Below are 18,522 nucleotides of genomic sequence, written 5' to 3'. Positions count from 1 at the left end.
GCACTGCAGAAGTGGTAGTCTACCGTTTTGAAATGGTCTCTAGCTTCGAGGGCAGGACTTTTTAAACTCAAAGGATTTCTACGAAAACCCAAGGTCTAAGACTTTTAACACACAAAGGCCCCAGGCACCAGCACTGTTGTGGCCTGATGCTGGCAAGTTTTGTTTTGTTCAGTGTAATATTTGGGAAAAGAGTAAAAGCGGAGAACAAAACCGAGATGTAACGATAGCAGCAGCTTGCAGTAGGGCCGATGGCCTTTGAAGTCCCGTTGGCGTTCGAGCTGAGCTAGTCCTCACACCATCCAAAGGGAAGTGCTGACACCGTCTTCATTTTAACGGTGAGGAGGGAGAGACAGAACCAGTTTCAGCAATGTCCGAGGTCCTAGAGCTGGCGGTGGCAGGGAGACGCAGGATAGGGGCAGTTTCCATGCCGTAGTGTACTGGCTATATTTTCATGATTCAAAATAACCTTTTTATTTTTTACCAGTAGCTGTTGAAATCTAGTTCTTTAAACGTGCTTTGCGTATTTTGCGTTTTGTATGTTGCCGTTTAACAATGCAAATTTGGATTGAGTGGCAAATTTTACCCACCCCCCCAAAAAAGTCATTATCTAAATAGTCATTCCTGCCCACAAATGTGTCACGGTAGTGGGGTGAGGAGAGGAGAGTGCTGTTGGTATTTTTTTCTCTCTAATGGCTCTCGAGACATAGTGTTTAACCCTTTCGTTCGGCTGCGTTAGATGATTACATTTTGCAGTTAGGCAGCATGATGGAATAATTCAGGGATAACGGTCCTCCTTGTCAAACTACCTGGAAGTCCCCTGGGGCCCGTTTTGGAGTCATCTGGAACCCTCCAGCCGCTCTCCTGCTGGCCTGGCAGGAGGCTCGACCTCTGGGCCTTAGAGAGATCCCCTTTGCTTGGATATTGCAGGAGGAAGTCCTCCTTGATTCCCTGATGGCCCCATATGCATGAACTTGAGAGTAAAGAGGGTGGCAGAGAAGGAAAACGTGCCAGCCCACCCTCCCTCCTCCCTGCACGCGGGCCACGTGGGCCTCTGGCTTGGCGCACCAGCCACAGTGCAACCTTGGAGACCCTGCGCTCAAGAGCCACCCACCCACCCGCCTACGTCCCCAGCAAGAGCACAGGGGTCGGGCTGACTTCTCTTTGCCCTGAGGTACATCACTAACATCTGATGCATAACGCGTGCCCAGTGATGGGGGAAGTGCGGCCGGCGTGCCCTTAATTAGGGCGCTGGGTTACCGGGAGCAGAGGAAGTCGTAATTTACAAAATGAGAACCTGTTAATGAGCCATTCAGGAAGTTCTCGCCACTCCCCGGGGATGTTACTGCCTAATGAAAAGAGAAGTGGGCAAAAAAAATCAATTTCAAAAGGGAAAAGTATGGCAAGTCGAATATATACTTATATTTACAAAAATGTGTTAAACAGGTACAGTTTATTTAGCATACGTTTCAGGTCGCTTTAACATCCTTTTTGTTTGTTTCATTCCCTTTCTTTATTGTCAATTCTTAACTTAAAAATGTGTTTTTCTTACGGTGGCCTTATGGAAGTTGTTGAGAGGCCCTATCAGTAAACTATTCATAATTTTAGCCTTTTTTAAAAAGGACATTCTGGCTGATTTTCCAGACTAACCACTTCTTTAAATCCTTTGTCTACCGAACTTCACAGGCATCATTTCCTTTGCTTATCAAAGGAAGCTTCTTGAGAATAGTGTTAGATAGCAAGAGAGGAAAGAGATACATGCAGATAGCCTCCTGCATAGATGTGGAAAGAAACTAGGAGGTTTTGAGTACGCTTAGCAAATTTCTACCTTCTGCATAAGACCTGCAGATGATCAAAAGTGTACCTCAAATTTGAGCATTTCTGGACACCCTGATCATACACTCACTGGTGTGTAGCAAACGCCTGGCTGAAGCCTCAGCCCAAGCTCCTGGGGTGTGAGTCATGACCCCACAAAAGACATGCTCCAGGCCTCAGCGCTGGCCCGAGGGTGTGAGCCCACCTGCAATAGGACCTGTGACGACATTCCCAGTGAACGCGTGGACCCATTTGTGCATCGGCTCTTCCTAGATCCTCTCTAGAAGAGGCCATGCTGAATCAGGACGGGTTGACACATTGTGACAAGAGAATTTGGGCACAAGAGTAGGGGCCAGAAGTCAGTGGAAACTGGGGGAGCAGACTCAAGGAGAGTAAGACCCGGTGCGACAAGGAGGCTGGAACCTGCAGACTGGGAGAAAGCCAGCCCGCCGGTGCCCTGATCCAGAGGCGATACATCCCTGTTGCTCAAGCCAATCACTGTGCGGTGTTTGTCATAGCAGCCCCAGCAAACTAAGACGTATGTTATAACAGTAGTTAAAATGGACCAACCTATGTTTTTGTGATTTACTCCTTTTTTGAAAGTAAAGATTCTCCCTATGTATTATAAACGTCCCGTATTTTATCTAGTGAGCCAGGCGTTTTGCCTGACCTTCAGCACTCTGAAACAGGCCGTGCTGAGAGAATGTTAAATGCTCCAACCTCCTCTAGAATGGATGGTGCTTGCAAATCCCAGGCTTGTGCGGTCAGCTCAGCAGAGATGGGCAGGTGGACTTTGACAGCAAGGGGATACTCTGACGGCTCAGGTAGCAACAACTTTGCCTGTGGCCTTTGAGAGGCGCTGTGGATTTTTCATTACAGAAAACAGAAAAATAAACCTTAGGATGGTAAAACACTACTTTAAGTTGCTATTAAATTATAAATCAGTCAGGAAGGCACCACAGAAAACACAAAGGTTGACACCAGAGAGAAGGAGCTCATCTAATTTGACCTTCAGAATAGACTTTCTCTGTACAGTATTATAAAAATAGAAAAAAAAATCAAGTTGAAGAGTTCTGCTAAAAATGAAAATCAAGTCACAGTTTTAAAGCAGAGAAGTGGGAATTTGCAAAAGGCATTTCTTCCACCCGACCACAAACGGATGTGTGCAAAGTCACCTTGAGAAAGAACCAAACTACTGCTTTTCTCAAAATTCTGGGTCCCAAGCTGAATACGACTGCTTTAAAAACTCTTTTCAGCATATTCAAACCTAAAAACAACTTTTCTTTTACAGTGTTATGTCGTAAAATCTGTCCATCTTAATTTTCCTTATAGATTCTGGATTTAATCCCTTGCTCAGAAAGCGCTTTCTGTCATAAAATAACAAAACATCCTCATTTGTTTTCATTAATTTCATCCTTTTGATTTCTAGATTTAAATAATTATTACATTTATAATCTTTTTTATGTATGTATGATGAGGGGTAAGAATCTTATGTGTGTTTTTTTCCCTAAATAGCAAGCTAGTTGTTCTGACACCACTGTTTCAGTATCATATCTTCTCCCCGTTGATTTGACATAGCTCCATTGTCATTCATAAATATTTTTCAGATATAAGAATAATTACTTCTCAGCAGGATACAAAGATAGATGATTCAAGAGGTGAATAGATAAACCATAATCCTCTACATCCTTGCTCATTGTTATCTACCTAATGTGGCAATTTGGGGGGGAAATTTAAAAATATGTTCCACTACAATTGTAAGTGTGTTTGTCTTTACATTTTTGTAAGTCTCAGCCTTTCTATTCCTAAACTGTATTGTTGAATGTGTGAAGGTTCAAGACATTTACATCTGCTTAAGGAATATAACTTTACCAATATTAAATACCCCACTTTATTATTCCTGGATAATCTGTTTTATCTGTTAATAATACAGATGTTTCCACCATCTTTTTTTTTCATCATTTACTTGATATCTCATTCATTGCTTATTGCTAATCTTTCAGTGTTGCTTTGCTTTAGTTGTGTCAGTTGTAAGTGGCAAATGCTTGGATTATTTTTTTCACACAATCTGAGCTTCTTTTTTCACAAATCAATTTAACCACTTAACAGTGTTGTGATTACTGTTTCATTATAAGTCAGATCTATTTTATGTGTTTTTTATTTGTGTTTTTAATTGTTTAATTTTATTCCCTTCTACTTCTGTCCTTAGTTGGATTGATCAGACTTCCTTGGTTCTTCTCCACGCTCCATATTTTTAAGTTTTCATTCCCATGTGTCCCTTTTATTAATGTGGGCACCTAAATTTTAAAAAATTGATTTAAAACATTTATCAATATCATTGAAAACTAATTGTATATTTCTATACACCTACCACTTACCCAATAAAAAAAGTCCCTTAGAAAGATTGTATTGACCCAACTCGTCATCTAGATTCATGACTTTGAAATTGGCTTGATCATTAGATCAAGAGTATAAATAATTCATCTTCTTTCTTGGCATCATATTCTTAAGAAATCCTTACTCCACCCCAGCATATCATCACAAAAACAACTATTTGTTTAATAATGTGTTTTACAGCTGTTTTTGCCCACTACACATTATTAATTCCTCTACAATCCACTATTTTGGAATATTTTCAATTGATTTCACTCACATACTTTTCAGAAATACTTCATTGTTGGTAAAATTTTTTAATTCCTGCTTGACTAAGATTAAAACATATTTTGTGACCATATTGCAAAGACAATTTGGCTGGACATAAACTTCTAGGTTCGAAGTTATTTTTCCTTACATAATGAAGATTTTGCTTCTAATGTCCAATACCTACTTCCTTGTGATAGAGTGATGTTAATACAATTATTTTCCTTTGTTCATATTCTACGTTTCTCTCTGGAAGTGGGTGAAATATTCTTTTTATTTCTGGAGTCCATAAATTTCCTCCATAATTTGATGGGCCCTCATAATTTTTCACCTCAAGGAGATTTCCATCTGTAATTTATTTCATTATCTCCTTCTAGAATTATTAGACAGATCTAGAAGTTTCTGGATCTCTGTCACTGTCCTCCATCATATAAACTCAGAGTTTCCATCTCTTGGTCCATTGGCCATGTGGTCTGGGTGGGTCTCTTAATTCAGTTTTCCAGTTTACTTTTTGGATTTTAATCTCTGGGGTTTTCATTTAAGCAATAATATTGTTAAATTCCAAGAACTCCAAGAGCTTCTTTTTCATATTAGCCTGTCCTAGGTTATGGATGTCATAGACACCAAATCTCTGAAGAGAATTAATGACATTTCATTATTTTTCTCTTTTGTTCTATCAGTGGTCTTCCCAGTGGTGGTAGTTTCTGTGTAATTTGGCACCTGTCTTGTAATTTTCCTGGTCACTTACTGTTGGTTTTCTATTCCTACACATGGAGGAGAGTTTCGCCTGAATAGTGTTTCTATCTGTATTTCCTTTCCTGAAACCAGGGAAGAAATCTCACTCCCCTGACTGATTCTGATTCTGATTCTGTTTTTTGTTGCTCTGGTGTGAAGGAGGAGATGTGTGCTCCAGTGAGCTTACGTGTCTTGTGCACTGGTAGTGAGTTTATTTCTCAAGAATTGTGCACCTGCCCTGGCAGCCATTGGTGACTCACCTCACTTCTTTGGGCCAGGCACCCACTCTTGGAAACTCCAGTGTCAAAATTACCTCTTCAGCAGTAGTGACCCACCCTATATGTTCTGGTACAAATGCTAGAATCAGCAACTCCTAAACACAGAGGGCGGACGTCGCCTTTGGTAGACCTTAGATTAATTGCCATCTGGTGACATATGCACAGCTCCTTCCTTCGGCTGCCCATCTCTCTGAGTTATTCCAGAATTTTTCAGGAAAAGATCACCTTTGTTTGATAGAATACTCTTTTACCTACAGGTAACTGCAAGTTCCTTGGTTCTGTTGTGTACTTTTGTTCTGTGTGTGCTAAAACTTCCAGAAAGCCCTGACTATGTTTGTATGCTGCTCAGCCTCCTCCTGATTGTCCAGTGTTTCTGTGGATTGAGTTCAGGACTTTTTCAGTATTTTCAGTGGAACATTCCTGGGGAGTGTCTTAGTTTGTCAAAGGGCTACTGAGCTAAGTGCCAGAAATCTGTTGGCCTTTATAAAGGGGACTTTTTGGGGATAAAAGCTTACAGTTCTAAGGCCATGAAAAGTACACATTAAGGCACCATCAGAAAGGTTTTCTCGCCAAAGTCAGCTGCCAGATGTTGAAGCTGAATGGTGGGAGATCTCTGCCTTGTCCCTCCTTCCCCTCCAGGCTTCCTCTCTCAGGCTCAGTTGCTCCTCTTTCTTTCTGCTTTCAGTGCAAGCTGGCATACTGCTTGTCTCTTAGGAATTCCTGTATCAGTATCGGCTGTGCCACGCTCTTCGCAAGGTCAGCTGTGAGCTCTCAAGGAAATGGCTCAGCTTTCCCAGGGGCCTCAGTTGTTTGAGCTTTGTCACATGGCAGGATAAAAATTGTCAGAGCTCTCTGTTTCTTCCTGTGTCTGTTCATCCCTGTGAGTTCCTTAATATCAGACCCTGCTAGGGGACTTAACCTGAGTCATGCCTTACTGACACAGTGGAATCAAGAGCTCTAAAGCAATCTTAATAGATAGTCTAATCAAAGATCCCCTCAACTGAATTTAATGCAGTCAAAGGGTATCCCACCCAGAGGAATAGATTAGTTTACAAACAAAATCTTTCTCTTTCGGGGATTTATAAAATAATGTCAAACTGCCACAGGGAGTATAGGTAAGCATGCATTTCCACTTAGCCTGAGGAATCAGAAACCATTTTTCAACTATTTACAAGTTTTGCAGAACATATTACGAGAGAAAACGAAATCAAACAAATTCTATTTGTTTTATTTGCTCTTTTACAGTTTAACTTTTCCTTCCATTTGTGGAAAGGCATTTTGAAGTCATTCTGAAGGTGACCTGAACATTGATATTATTAGTTAGAAAAAAGTAAAGAAAGCATGTAAGTATCATACTAGCATTGAAGGCTGCACAGGTCATCCTTCTGCTACTAAGCTATATTGTGTTGGTTCTTTATTTCTGATTACTCATAAATAGTCTATCTTTTTTAAAGAATGTGAGGTTAATGTTGTAAGGCCACATACAAACCAGTCATTTCAATTTCTGCACACACAGTGGCTCTAAGGTTTCTTAGCTCTTCTCCCTCCAAATCATGCAGTGGTGCTGATGGCAAACCAGTGGTGAAGAGGACACGCAATCCAGCCAGCACCTGGGGAAGCTGTGAGCTAGGTCAGCATTGTAAGTCAGCAATGACTGGAAACGCAGAAAAGTTTAAAGATACCTGCTTCCCATTTCCTTTATTTACAGGTAACTGATGATTTTAAAAGCTGAGAAACCTGAAATTGTGCCCTAAAATTATTTCTTTAAATCTCACAAAAGACTGTCAGTGCCTTATGATGAAATCACCCAGTAACACCTCAATAAACATGGCTCATCCACTGCTCTAACCCTTCTTGACAAAAGTTAATTGTGGTACATTATAGCCGCCACACGGTCACATAAAACCTAACCATGCTTAAGGCCGGCATGGACTTACATGCCTTATTTTAATTTGATCCCAACAACTGACCTAACAAGTAGATATTAATATTTCATCTAGCTAGTAGAGAGAAAACTGAAGTCCAAAGATATGAATTAATCTGGCCTCGCCTTCATTTAGGATCGGCAGAGCCAGGATAAAGCCATCCCATTGTTCAGTCTTCCCACTGCTATGTAGCTTAAGCACTGTTGGAAAATATCATACTTTTAAATTATGGTAGAGATTGCTAGGAATTCCTCACTATGCCACAAGTAATAATATCTCCACCCAACGTTTATGATCTGGACAAAGGTTTGCACATGGACTCCATTAATTTTCTCTATGGTGTTAGGGAGAAAGCTGTGGGATTCAAAGTATCCATCTCTGTTGAAAAAGGTGGAGCAAATAAAGAGGATAGTCATCTATTTCTTCAAAATTTAATAACAGTGCATAATTGGAGATTGTTCTACAATTCTAATTCCGATTGTTCTAAGCCTTAAGTTTTATAAACACATATTCCCCTACCTGCCTACAACAAATTCCTTATTATAAGACACCATAGTTTATTTACAACTCAGTGGCATCCAAATCCTCTTAAGAAGTCACAGTGAGTTTCAGGTGTGAAAAAGCAATCATTTGTAAACAGTGATTTGAACATTGCTAGCTCTCACAGCAGTACCTGGACAACCGTGATTTTGGTAGGAAGATACATTTCTTTTCCAAAGAAAATGATGAATTTTCCGTGGTAGAAATTTCACAGTGAGAAATATTGGACTCCACTCCTCATTCCATCATTGATGAATGAGTTCTGGCCAGGTAATCTCTTCGGTCCCTTGTCTTAGTTTACCTAAGCTGCTATCACAAACACCACACAATGGGTTGGCAAAACAATGGGAATTTATTGGCTCAAGGCTTTGTGTTGGAAGAAGTCAAGCGTCGGATATCAAACTGGCGTTCTTTCTTTCCAAAGACTGTTTTCTGGTGTTGGCTGCTGGTGATCCCGGGGGTGCCCTGGCTTTCCATCTCATGGTGATTTCCTTTCTCTCTCTTCCTGGCTCACCTGGCTTCCTCCTCTGGCTCCTTCCCTTGGCTTTCTCTTTATAAGGCCTCCATTCACAGATTGAAGGCCCATCCTTCTTCAGTTCCCCACACCTTGACTAAAAGTAACATCTCCAAAAGGTCCTATTTACAAATAAGTTGAGATGAAGAACCGGGGCTTGTTGGGACCCATGACTCAACCTATCTCATCCTCTGTGAAGTTTTGGATGAGTCTGTACCCAAGATGACTTCCAATCTGAAAATCCTTCATTCCTTAACTTTCCCATTTTTTCATTCCTTAGTAAATCTTTACTGAGCACCTACTATGTGTGTGGCAGGTCCTAGGGATTCAGGATATATCAGCGAGCAACACAGAAAAAAATTCCCTTCCCCCTAGAATTTAGGGTAGCATGGAGGAAACTGGCAGTAAGCAAGAAATACAATAAGGAAATTAAGTGGTATATTTGAAGACTGAGGAACAGTGTGAAATAGAGCAGTAGAAACAGGTGGGCATGGGTTCAATTTTAAATCCATGGTCAGAGTGGGCCTCACTTGAAAAGGTGAACTTTGAGCAAACTAGAAAGAGGAGAGGGAGTCAACCATGCAAATGTGGGGTCAGGGTGGGAAAACATTCTCAGACAGAGAAACAGCAGTGGTAAGGCCCAGGACGGGAGTGGTCCTGAGGTTCAGGAGAATCAGGACAGGGTCCTGTGGTTAGAGTGTAGGGACGGAGATGGTGAGATGGAGGGAGATGAGGTCACAGAGCAAAGGGGAGGGAAGACAGACTTTGAAAGCACTTTTCTGCCATAGCAAGGATGCTCATTTTCTGTGCTTGTGGGGCCCAGTTCCAGAAAACTCCAGCTAGTGAGTTTTGAAGTGCCTCCTTGATAGCTAATGTACTTGGGTCTTTGATAATTCTTGCCTCCAATTAGGCCAAAGATGAGGGAAGAGACTGGTCCCCTGAAGAGAGCAGTTGGGGACGCAATTGCCATTGGCAAGGTTAGTGATGAGTTGCCTCCTGACTTTTTACGTCAGAAGCTCGAGATAGAAAGTGTGATGGAGGGAAGGTGGGAAGGAGGAAGAGGGGGAGGGAAGGAAGGAAGGAGAAAATGAATAAATGGGTTTGGAGGACCAAGTGACCATTTTAATAATTGCATTAACTGGCATTAAAATGGATGAGGCATTAGTGTTGTTCCAAATGAATAGGCAGTAAAGTCAATGAGAACACATAGGAAAACGCCGTACCTGCCCTGTCATTACTGTGCTGTGTATTTTTAGTGAATTGCTTTGTCTTTCTCTACACCTCTAATTCCAGATCTGTAGCGGTGGTCATCAGTGGTATCTTACACCTTACAGCCACAATGTAGTGGGGTTCATATACAATGATACATACAAATGTGATAAATTTTCCTTAGTATGGGCAGCGTTGTTTAATGTCTCCCCTTTACTGTTCTGGCTTAAACCCATAAACTCTCCTTTTGAGTGAAATTTCCCTTTTCCCTACTTTTGATTTTTTCTTTCCTCTTCTATAAAATTTGAGTTTTCAAATTAAACCATGTGGAACTGTGCACAGCTAAGGATGAAAACTCCACTCAGTTTATTGCTTCCCCCTATCCATGGTGGTTACAGACCAGATCCCTGGCAAAACAGCTGAGGGTAGCTGGGAGTCTGACACAGCTGAGATTTCTTCTCACAGGTGCATTTTGCACACTCATTCTGATGAGCTAAATAAAAATGAAATGGATGAAGAGTTCTGATACCCAGGGTCATTCGTCTAGAAGCTCTACCGTGGCACCAGTGACCCAAAGGCAGGTCCTCGGAGCTGCCTCTCTGCAGGAGAGGACCTTGAGGGAAAGTCAGAATCAGTGTCTTCAGTCCTTTACCTGGAATTCAATCATTCACTCTTCTGTTTTCTATGATCTCTTCATATCTGTTGTTGAATGTTTTCCTACAAAGGCTCATTCTGAGTAAATGCTAAGGAGTCTCCTTCTTGAAAAATTTAACCTAACTTTAATTTTAGATTATATAATATCCTCTATCTCTGATTATCTGTGTTTTGATTTAGCAAGTAATTCTCTTCTAGTTTTTCTTGCCCTACATTATAGGTAGTTGCATTGGTTATAATATAACCTTTGGATATAATATAACCTTTGGATATAACCTGGTTTATAAGTAAGCAGCATCTAACATAATGTCCTTATTTGTATATTCTTTTTTTTTTTTTTTTTTTTTTTAAAGATTTATTTATTTATTTAACTCCCCCCCCCATCCCCTGGTTGTCTGTTCTTGGTGTCTATTTGCTGCGTCTTGTTTCTTTGTCCGCTTCTGTTGTCGTCAGCGGCACGGGAAGTGTGGGCAGCGCCATTCCTGGGCAGGCTGCTCTTTCTTTTCACGCTGGGCGGCTTTCCTCACGGGCGCACTCCTTGCGCGTGGGGCTCCTCCACGCGGGGGACACCCTGCGTGGCAGGCACTCCTTGCGCGCATCAGCGCTGCGCATGGCCAGCTCCACACGGGTCAAGGAGGCCCGGGGTTTGAACCGCGGACCTCCCATATGGTAGACGGACGCCCTAACCACTGGGCCAAAGTCCGTTTCCCTGTATATTCTTTTAATCCATTTTGATTTTCATGATAAAAGTGATTCGTTTGCATTATATGATATAGACCATTTACTAAATCAATGTGTCTGTGTTAAACCAAATTTTGGAATATCAAGATAGAAGTCATCACATTATTTATCTGGCAGTTGATTTTTTGAAAACTATTTCAAATAGTAAGCTCTTATTGATGCATGAACTATCTATTAATAAAATTAGTATAAAATTAGAAACAAATGAAATTATAATTATTTTCAAGAATATTAACCATTTTGCTTTTTCAAAATAATAGACATTTAAGAGCTACTAAAATAGATCTTCTGATGTAAATTATCATTTAAAAAACTCTTGGGAGACAATGAATATTATCTTCACTGAAAGACAGAAATCTACACCATCATTTTAGTCATTAGTGGGTTTCCCTATTGGCAGTAATGAAAAAACAGCATCATGTGGAATCCTTTAATGATCCTCCAGATTTCCAGGGAATTTCCCTCTGGCCATTGTGGTACCAAAGCTCTTAACCTAAGGTATATGTTCTTTCAATTTAACACATTGAGGGTATTGCAAATTCACATTTTGAAACGACTATGAACTTGTAGAAAAGGTCCTTGGAAAAGAGTAATGGTTAGTGAAGTTGACCAGAATTAACTTGGTAGTGGTAGGGTGATTGATGGGATAAGATGGTTGACACCTATTGGAGAGTTGGGCTTATGATTAGAGATGTCATAGAGGGTTCGGGGAAGCAAAGAAAGAAGAAAAAAGGGAAGTTAATTTGGAAAAAGTATGTAAGATTGATTGAAGACTGAAAACACTGAAACCAGAGATAAAACTAGACATGAATATATAAAACACACTTTATTAGGATTTTGGAAGAAGATGGAAAATGTTGGGGTGATATATTCAGGCAGTTTAGTTTTCTGAACTGATTTTGCCAGAAAAAAAATGTTACTAATTGTGTTAGTCAGCCAAAGGGCTGTTGATATTGTTGTGGAATTTAAGAGAAGTTCATTATTTGAGTATAGAGAGGCCAGGACTCAGGAATGATTTTGAGAAGGAAAAATGGTTTATTGACGGCCGGCCGGACTCGGGAGCTTTCTGTTTGAATCCCGAGCCCGGAACAAGATTTTCAAACGTCTTTTATACAGAGAGGAAAGGCCAAATGGTCCCTTTGTTTCAGTTCTCAATAGGCTTCAATTAGCATATATCTCTTTCACATCTTAGGTAAGCTTTTAGCAAGGACTCCAGACATTTTAGATAAGCCTTGGTTTTTGCATTTCCCCTAAATACTTAAAGTTTATAGCCCTTGCTTTGTTAAACATTTCCTGGGACTGGAGCCTGCTGTCACCGTCCCTAAGGGCAGGACTGCAGCCTCTTACCGTTCCACACCCACAAGTCAAATAACTTAGTTATCTCTGAAGAGACAAAGAGCCTTCCACCCATAGCCCACATCAATATAAAGTACCAGAAATCTGCCGACTTTTATAAAGGGTATTTATTTGGGGTGAAAGCTCACAGTTACAAGGCCCTAAAGAGTCCAACTCAAGATTGCTTTCTCACCAAAGTCAGTTGCCACATGTTGAGGCAAGATGGCAGACGGTCTCTGCCTGGTTTCTTAGGCCTTCCTTTATTAGTCTCTGGCAAGGGTTTATTTCTTCCCAGGCCTTACCACCTGCTTAGCTGCTCTGTTCTCCTCAGCTACAAACTATCAGGCAAATAGCTCATCTCTCTTCCCAGTGCATCACCTGTTTGAGCCTTCTCCTTTCTGTCACATGGCAGAACCAAAATGACCGAGTTCTTTCCTTTTCCTTGTATCTTCTCGAGTGAGTGTCTGTTTATATCAGCCCACCAAGGGGTGGGGACTCAACCTGAGTCATGCCCTACTGATGTGGTCAAATCAAAGCCCTAATCTTAACAGGTAATTTAATCAAGAGGAACAGACCAGTTTACAAATATAATCTTTCTCTTTTTTGAGGGGAGAGAAGGGATTCACAAAAATTATCTCAAACTACCACACAAATAAATATAAGAAAGCCAATCCCTTTTAAATCTTTGTGATGTATAGCCAAAATTTATATAAGAAGACCTCGATTTAGTTAGACTCTACAGAGTTGCCCTGTTATCAACGTGTCGAGTTGGAAATTTCACACCTTTTTACTTATATTTTTTAAATGGTCAAATTTTGCATGAATTTGAAGCTAAGTAGCCACCAAATCCTGGGGCTGGATCTCATACCTGGATGAGTGTTTGCTTATGAGAGTAGAAACAATTGACCTAAATTCCTTTCATATTGAATCTTAGCTTATTTCATTTATTTAGAATCAAGGTAAAAATTGATCAACGTTAGGGAATGTCTTCTTTCTGAATCTTAGCTTATTTCATTTATTTAGAATCAAGATAAAAGCTGATCAATATTAGAAAATGAATATTTTTCTGAAATTTTCAATTTGATTATAGTTGACAAGTCTCATAATTCAGGGTTCCAAATTGGGGTAAGTTTTTCAATTTTTCTTTAGTTTATGGTCATCTTTTTTTCTTTATGGCTAGATTTCAACTTGGCTTCCAACTTTAGATGATGGGAGATTGTAATATTTCTGCAATTCAACAGGATACCAACTATGGGACATGACGATACCAACTATGGGGCATGACAAGTGGCAAATACTGTCTCTCCCCTTAGGCAGAAATGAGGATAAGTTTTGAAGCTAAGGGAAAAAAAAAATGAAGAAGTAAGATTTTTTCACTAGGAAGAAAGACATTGGACAAGGAAAAAAAACTATTACAATAGATGAGAATTACTATCCATGTGTTTTGGTTTGTTTTCTCTTAGTTTTATTTTTCCAGTCTAAAAGAAAGGATTAAATAAGTGATTGCTAAAGTATATTACAGCTCATATATGCCATATATATGTAACATCTGAGGAAATAATAAATGTAACAGGGTGAAAGTTAGATACAAAAAGAGAAAATAGCAAAAGATATATTGATCCTTATCTTTGTTTTTGTGTTTAAATGTAGATTTCTTGAAGAGCATAGGAATTTACGTTTTGGGGGTTTATTTTGATTAACTTTACCCTTTAGAAAAATAATTAGAATTTGCAAGTTGTTGATTTCAATGCTATTTCTATTTCACTTGTTAAACCTTGTCCTTGTGCTTTAAAATGTCAAAAATATTGATGTTAGTCAATTCAAGAAGAATGTCTTGTCATTCACAGTGTTAAATATTTCCTGCACGATACTTAGCCTTCTGAAATTACTTGTATGCCCTCCAATGTATTCGTTGGGAGGCTTCTCTTTTTCTCCAGTAACTCAAACTTAGACTGACATAGGCAAGGTTTGGTAGCATCGAGAAATTCTAGTTTTCATGTCTCCTTCAGCTTTTTACATGTGGAGGAGAGTTATGGGTTTTAATCATGTCCAGTTTGGTACGCAGAAATTGATACAACAAAACCACTCAGAGGTCCAATCAACCAAAGAAAATAAAATATTCAGAGGCTTTTTTATAACGCACAATCTGTAAAGATGGAAAATATTGCAAAACATTGAGCTGTTATGTGCTAGAAACTATTTCTTTTTTCGTAACCAAACATTTGGATACCCTTTTGCCTCTAATAGCTAAACAATGAAGAGTTGCTTCTTTTCTGTTTTTCTTTCTGTTATTAGGTGTATACTATTGAAGAATCTGGACTAAACCTCCTGGTGTGGTCCCTGATTGGAAACCAAGGACCGGGGTGGACATATGGCCATGTGTCTCTCTCCAGTCACAGTCCCTTCAAGGTGGCATTTGAAGCTGATTTGGGTGGGGCCAAGGACATCTTTATTGCCCTTGATGACATCTCCTTCACCCCAGAATGTGCCTCTGGAGGTAAGTGATTCCTTCAGAAGGTGTTGCGTTTAATATTTAAATATGGACGAGTTGGGAATTTCTGAGGAATCGCATTTCTTTCCAAATCCAAAATCCTTTCCAAATTCATCTCCTGACATTGTTGCCCATGCACTAAATACTCATATTGGACCAAACCTCATGTGTTCTCTCTGCCCACAAGCCCTTCACTCCACCTCCTCCCCCACCTAATCGCTCAGTTTCCTTGTGGTCCTGTGGTCACTGTGGCAATTGACAACAAACCTGGTGCTCTAAAGGCCCAGGGGCATGTCCTCTCACAGTTGTGGAGGCTAGAAGTCTAAATCAAGGCGTGGCAGGGCCAGCTCCCTCCTTCCCTGCCTGCTCCAGCTTCCCGGGGCTCCGGGCCATCTTTGGCTTGCCGTGGCTCCATGAAGACCTGGCCTCCTTCCTTTGTGTCGGCTTAAGCCTCCCTCTTCCTCTCTTGTAAAGACCTGAGGGCCCACCTGATCACCCTGGATAAGCGTCTCCTTGCAGGACCCTTAATGAAGGGCATTGTTGACAATAACTAATGCTCTCTCTTGCCTTATCCAAAGATAAGACACGGGAATACTTTCCTTCCCTCCTGTGAAGAACTCCCTGAATTCCCTCAACACAGGCAGAATTATTGCTTCTTAGTCTTGATTCTAGGATACTCTACCCATTAATTTATTCCTCCTTCAACAAGCATGTATGGAATTTCTGAAGTGTAGTATACACTTGTAAAAGAGTGCTATAAACATGAGTGTGACCTCTTCCCTTCAGGACACTCAGACACTAGTGGAGAGTATCAAGCTCTAAATGAACCAAGTGCGAGTAAAGATTATTGCTATCACTGATAAAATAGTTGCTATGCATTAAACACCGAGTAGACGTTCGTTCTTCACTATTCAGAACATGTATTTGTTCCCTGTCTTTGACCCAGTCCTGGCCGGTCAGCCTCAGAGAGATGAGGGATGGCCGCTCCTGTCAGGGCTCCCCTGTCTCCCCATCTCTGCCCCACAGAGGTGAGCACATGCCGTGAACCACAGAGAATAGACACCCCATGGTCTGGAGGTATCAGGGGAGGCTCCCAAGCAGGTGGGACCCAGGCAGGCTCTTGGGGATGATTTACAATTCACATCTATTTTCTTTTTAATGACTCTCAGCGGAGCTCTGAGTGATGGATTTTCTAAGTTTGGATAAGAAATAGTGTACACATCACACACACTCACACTGTACAATATTATACTTGCTCACACCCCAACCTGTACAACAGCCTTGGCCTCGAACAGAGAAACCTTGTCATGACGCCCCCTCCCCAGAAGCCCCCAGGGCCCAGGTGGGCAGTGGAGCCAGGTGGGCCTGCCTTACCTCCTGGTTGTGCCAGGCACCACACGTGTTTGTCCAGGACAGCAGGGGCGATGGGTCCTATCCCAGCAACGTTCTCAGAGGGGACAGAAGCCCCCGCCGTCTGGCCCGTCCTGGGCTCTTTCTGCTCTGAGATCGGCGTTGCCATGGCAGGATGGCGAGTGGTCTTAGAAGGTCCCCTTTGCAAGGCTCCTGCCCCTGCCTTGGGAATCTGCATTCTTCCCAACAGTCCCTCTCCTCTGTGCTCATGCTGATGTGCAGCAACCTGTAGGTAACTAAAAATCGTTTCCCCTTCTGCTCACGTGACACAAGGCACTTTGGCTTTCCTGCGTTTTCCTGGAACTCTTAGGGACACATGTTCCTAACATAGCACGGTGTTCCAAAGCCTGCGGAGGCAGCGGTGGGAAGGGCTCAAGGAGGCCACTTCTGTGCATAAGCCTATGCTTCTCTGTCATGAAAGGCCCCATTGCCAGGAGGAAGGAGCACCCACGCTGGGCAGACGAGGGTCTGATGCTCTCCTGGGGTCCCTTTAGGACCCGTCAAGCCTATAGCACAGCCTGGAGCCCACTGACCGTGTAGCTCTTACCTGTACCTACAGACAGGTAGGGGTTTATGGCTATAGCCCCCGCTACTTGTGAGTGTCTCAGAGCAAGAGGAGGTTTCCTACTTCATTCCCAGAGCTTAACCCAAGGCCTGGAAAATCTGGGCTGAAAAGTTACTGTTATTCCAAACAATAACCCCCAGCACTGCATGTGATCGCCCCAGGATGGGCCGGCGTGACGGAGCTGACTCTGCTGCTTGCAGTCAGGTCTTCAGGGGGCAGCTGTGGCTTCCTTCTCCTCATGGCTCTGCGTTAGGTGTGGCCACCCCAGAGCCCCATGTACTGATCCCCCACTTCTGCAAAAGGCTCCCCTTGGACTGAGGCAGGTGCTTTCAGAGAACCACAGACTTCAGCAGCCATTCTCAAGCCGGGCTGTGCAGACACCCTGCAGAGGGCAAGGCCGCCAGAGAAACCTGCCACTCCCCCAGGCCCCCCGAAGACTTGGGGAGAAACGGGACATCACGGAACTTATGAGGTGGCATTTGCAGTGCACAGAAATTGACGATGGAGTAGAATGCCAAAGATAAGCAGAAAGCTTTCAGGGGAGTTCCATCCTTCAGGGCAATGGTTGGTGCCCACGGCTGGGGTCTGTGTGCTGTGACGGAAAAGCCAGCGCAGCACTGGGTGGATGGTGCAGCCATCAAAAAATTACTTTGTAGAATAGACAGCCTCCACCGTATATGGTTGAAATTGAAAGGTGTCGCCAACGCAAGACGTAAGCATTGTTAAAAGTGGACAAATGGCAAGGAGTTTAGGAAGCCAATTTTATTCAGATTATCTGTAGGTCTGGAAGAACATACAAAACATGATGACTGTCTCCAAGAAATGGAAATAGAGGTGATTTTTAGAATTATTTTCTTGGTATTTGTATTAGTCAGCCAAAAGGGTGCTGATATAAAATACCAGAAATTGGTTGGTTTTTATAAAAGGTATTTATTTGGGATAGGAGCTTACAGATACCAGGCCATAAAGCATAAGTTACTTCCCTCACCAAAGTCTATTTGGAGCAAGATGGCTGCTGACATCTGCGAGGGTTCAGGCTTCCTGGGCTCCTCTCTTAAGGGATCTTGCTTCTCTTTCCTCTGTGAGCTGACTTCCTGGGGCTCCAGCTTAAAGCTTCAGTATCAAACTCCAACATTAAAACTCCAATATAAAAAAAACCCTCAACTCTGTCCTTTGCCATGCCTTTTATCTGTGAGTCCCCACCCACCAAGGGGCGGGAACTCAACGCCCTACTGGCACAAGAGGTTTACATAATTACCTAATCAAGTAAACCTTGAATCCAATATAATCTAATATGCCCAGAGGAAAAGATCAGTTTACAAACATAATCCAATATTTCTTTCTTGGAATTCATCAATAATATCAAACTGCTACAGTATTTTTCCTGTATTTTTTAATGTCTGCTAAAAACTGTACTGTTAGTAATTTGGAAAAATATAGTGTTACTTTCTAAGGTAAAGTTAGAAGGTCATGATACATCTTAAGAACAAATATTTTAGGACACTCATTGTTTTAGCTTTTGTCCAGTCAACATTATGTCTTGGAATTACTACGGGAAGCTACAGTATGGAATGGTTTACTTCTATGACTTTGACCCTGTGTTCTGTGTTTCTTCACAATTGCTGCAAGTAATCCCAGCAGACCCCTTTGAAACTCTGAAATGTGAAAACAGC

At 41.6% G+C, this 18,522-nt stretch overlaps 1 protein-coding gene across 3 annotated transcripts in view; it reads left to right on the top strand.

The window, feature by feature from the left end:
- Positions 1–18,522, top strand: part of MALRD1 (MAM and LDL receptor class A domain containing 1) — a 688,615-nt gene that overhangs the window by 538,244 nt on the left and 131,849 nt on the right. For all 3 annotated transcript variants that reach the window (XM_058297890.1, XM_058297888.1, XM_058297889.1), the window contains one exon: positions 14,679–14,880. In XM_058297890.1, coding sequence (XP_058153873.1) covers positions 14,679–14,880 — 202 coding nt within the window. The remainder of the gene's footprint in view (positions 1–14,678; positions 14,881–18,522) is intronic.

Source organism: Dasypus novemcinctus, chromosome 5, assembly GCF_030445035.2.
Source record: "Dasypus novemcinctus isolate mDasNov1 chromosome 5, mDasNov1.1.hap2, whole genome shotgun sequence".
Classification (NCBI taxonomy): Eukaryota; Metazoa; Chordata; class Mammalia; order Cingulata; family Dasypodidae; genus Dasypus; species Dasypus novemcinctus.
Note: the sequence above shows the minus strand (reverse complement) of the source record. Positions and strands in the feature narration are given on the sequence as shown.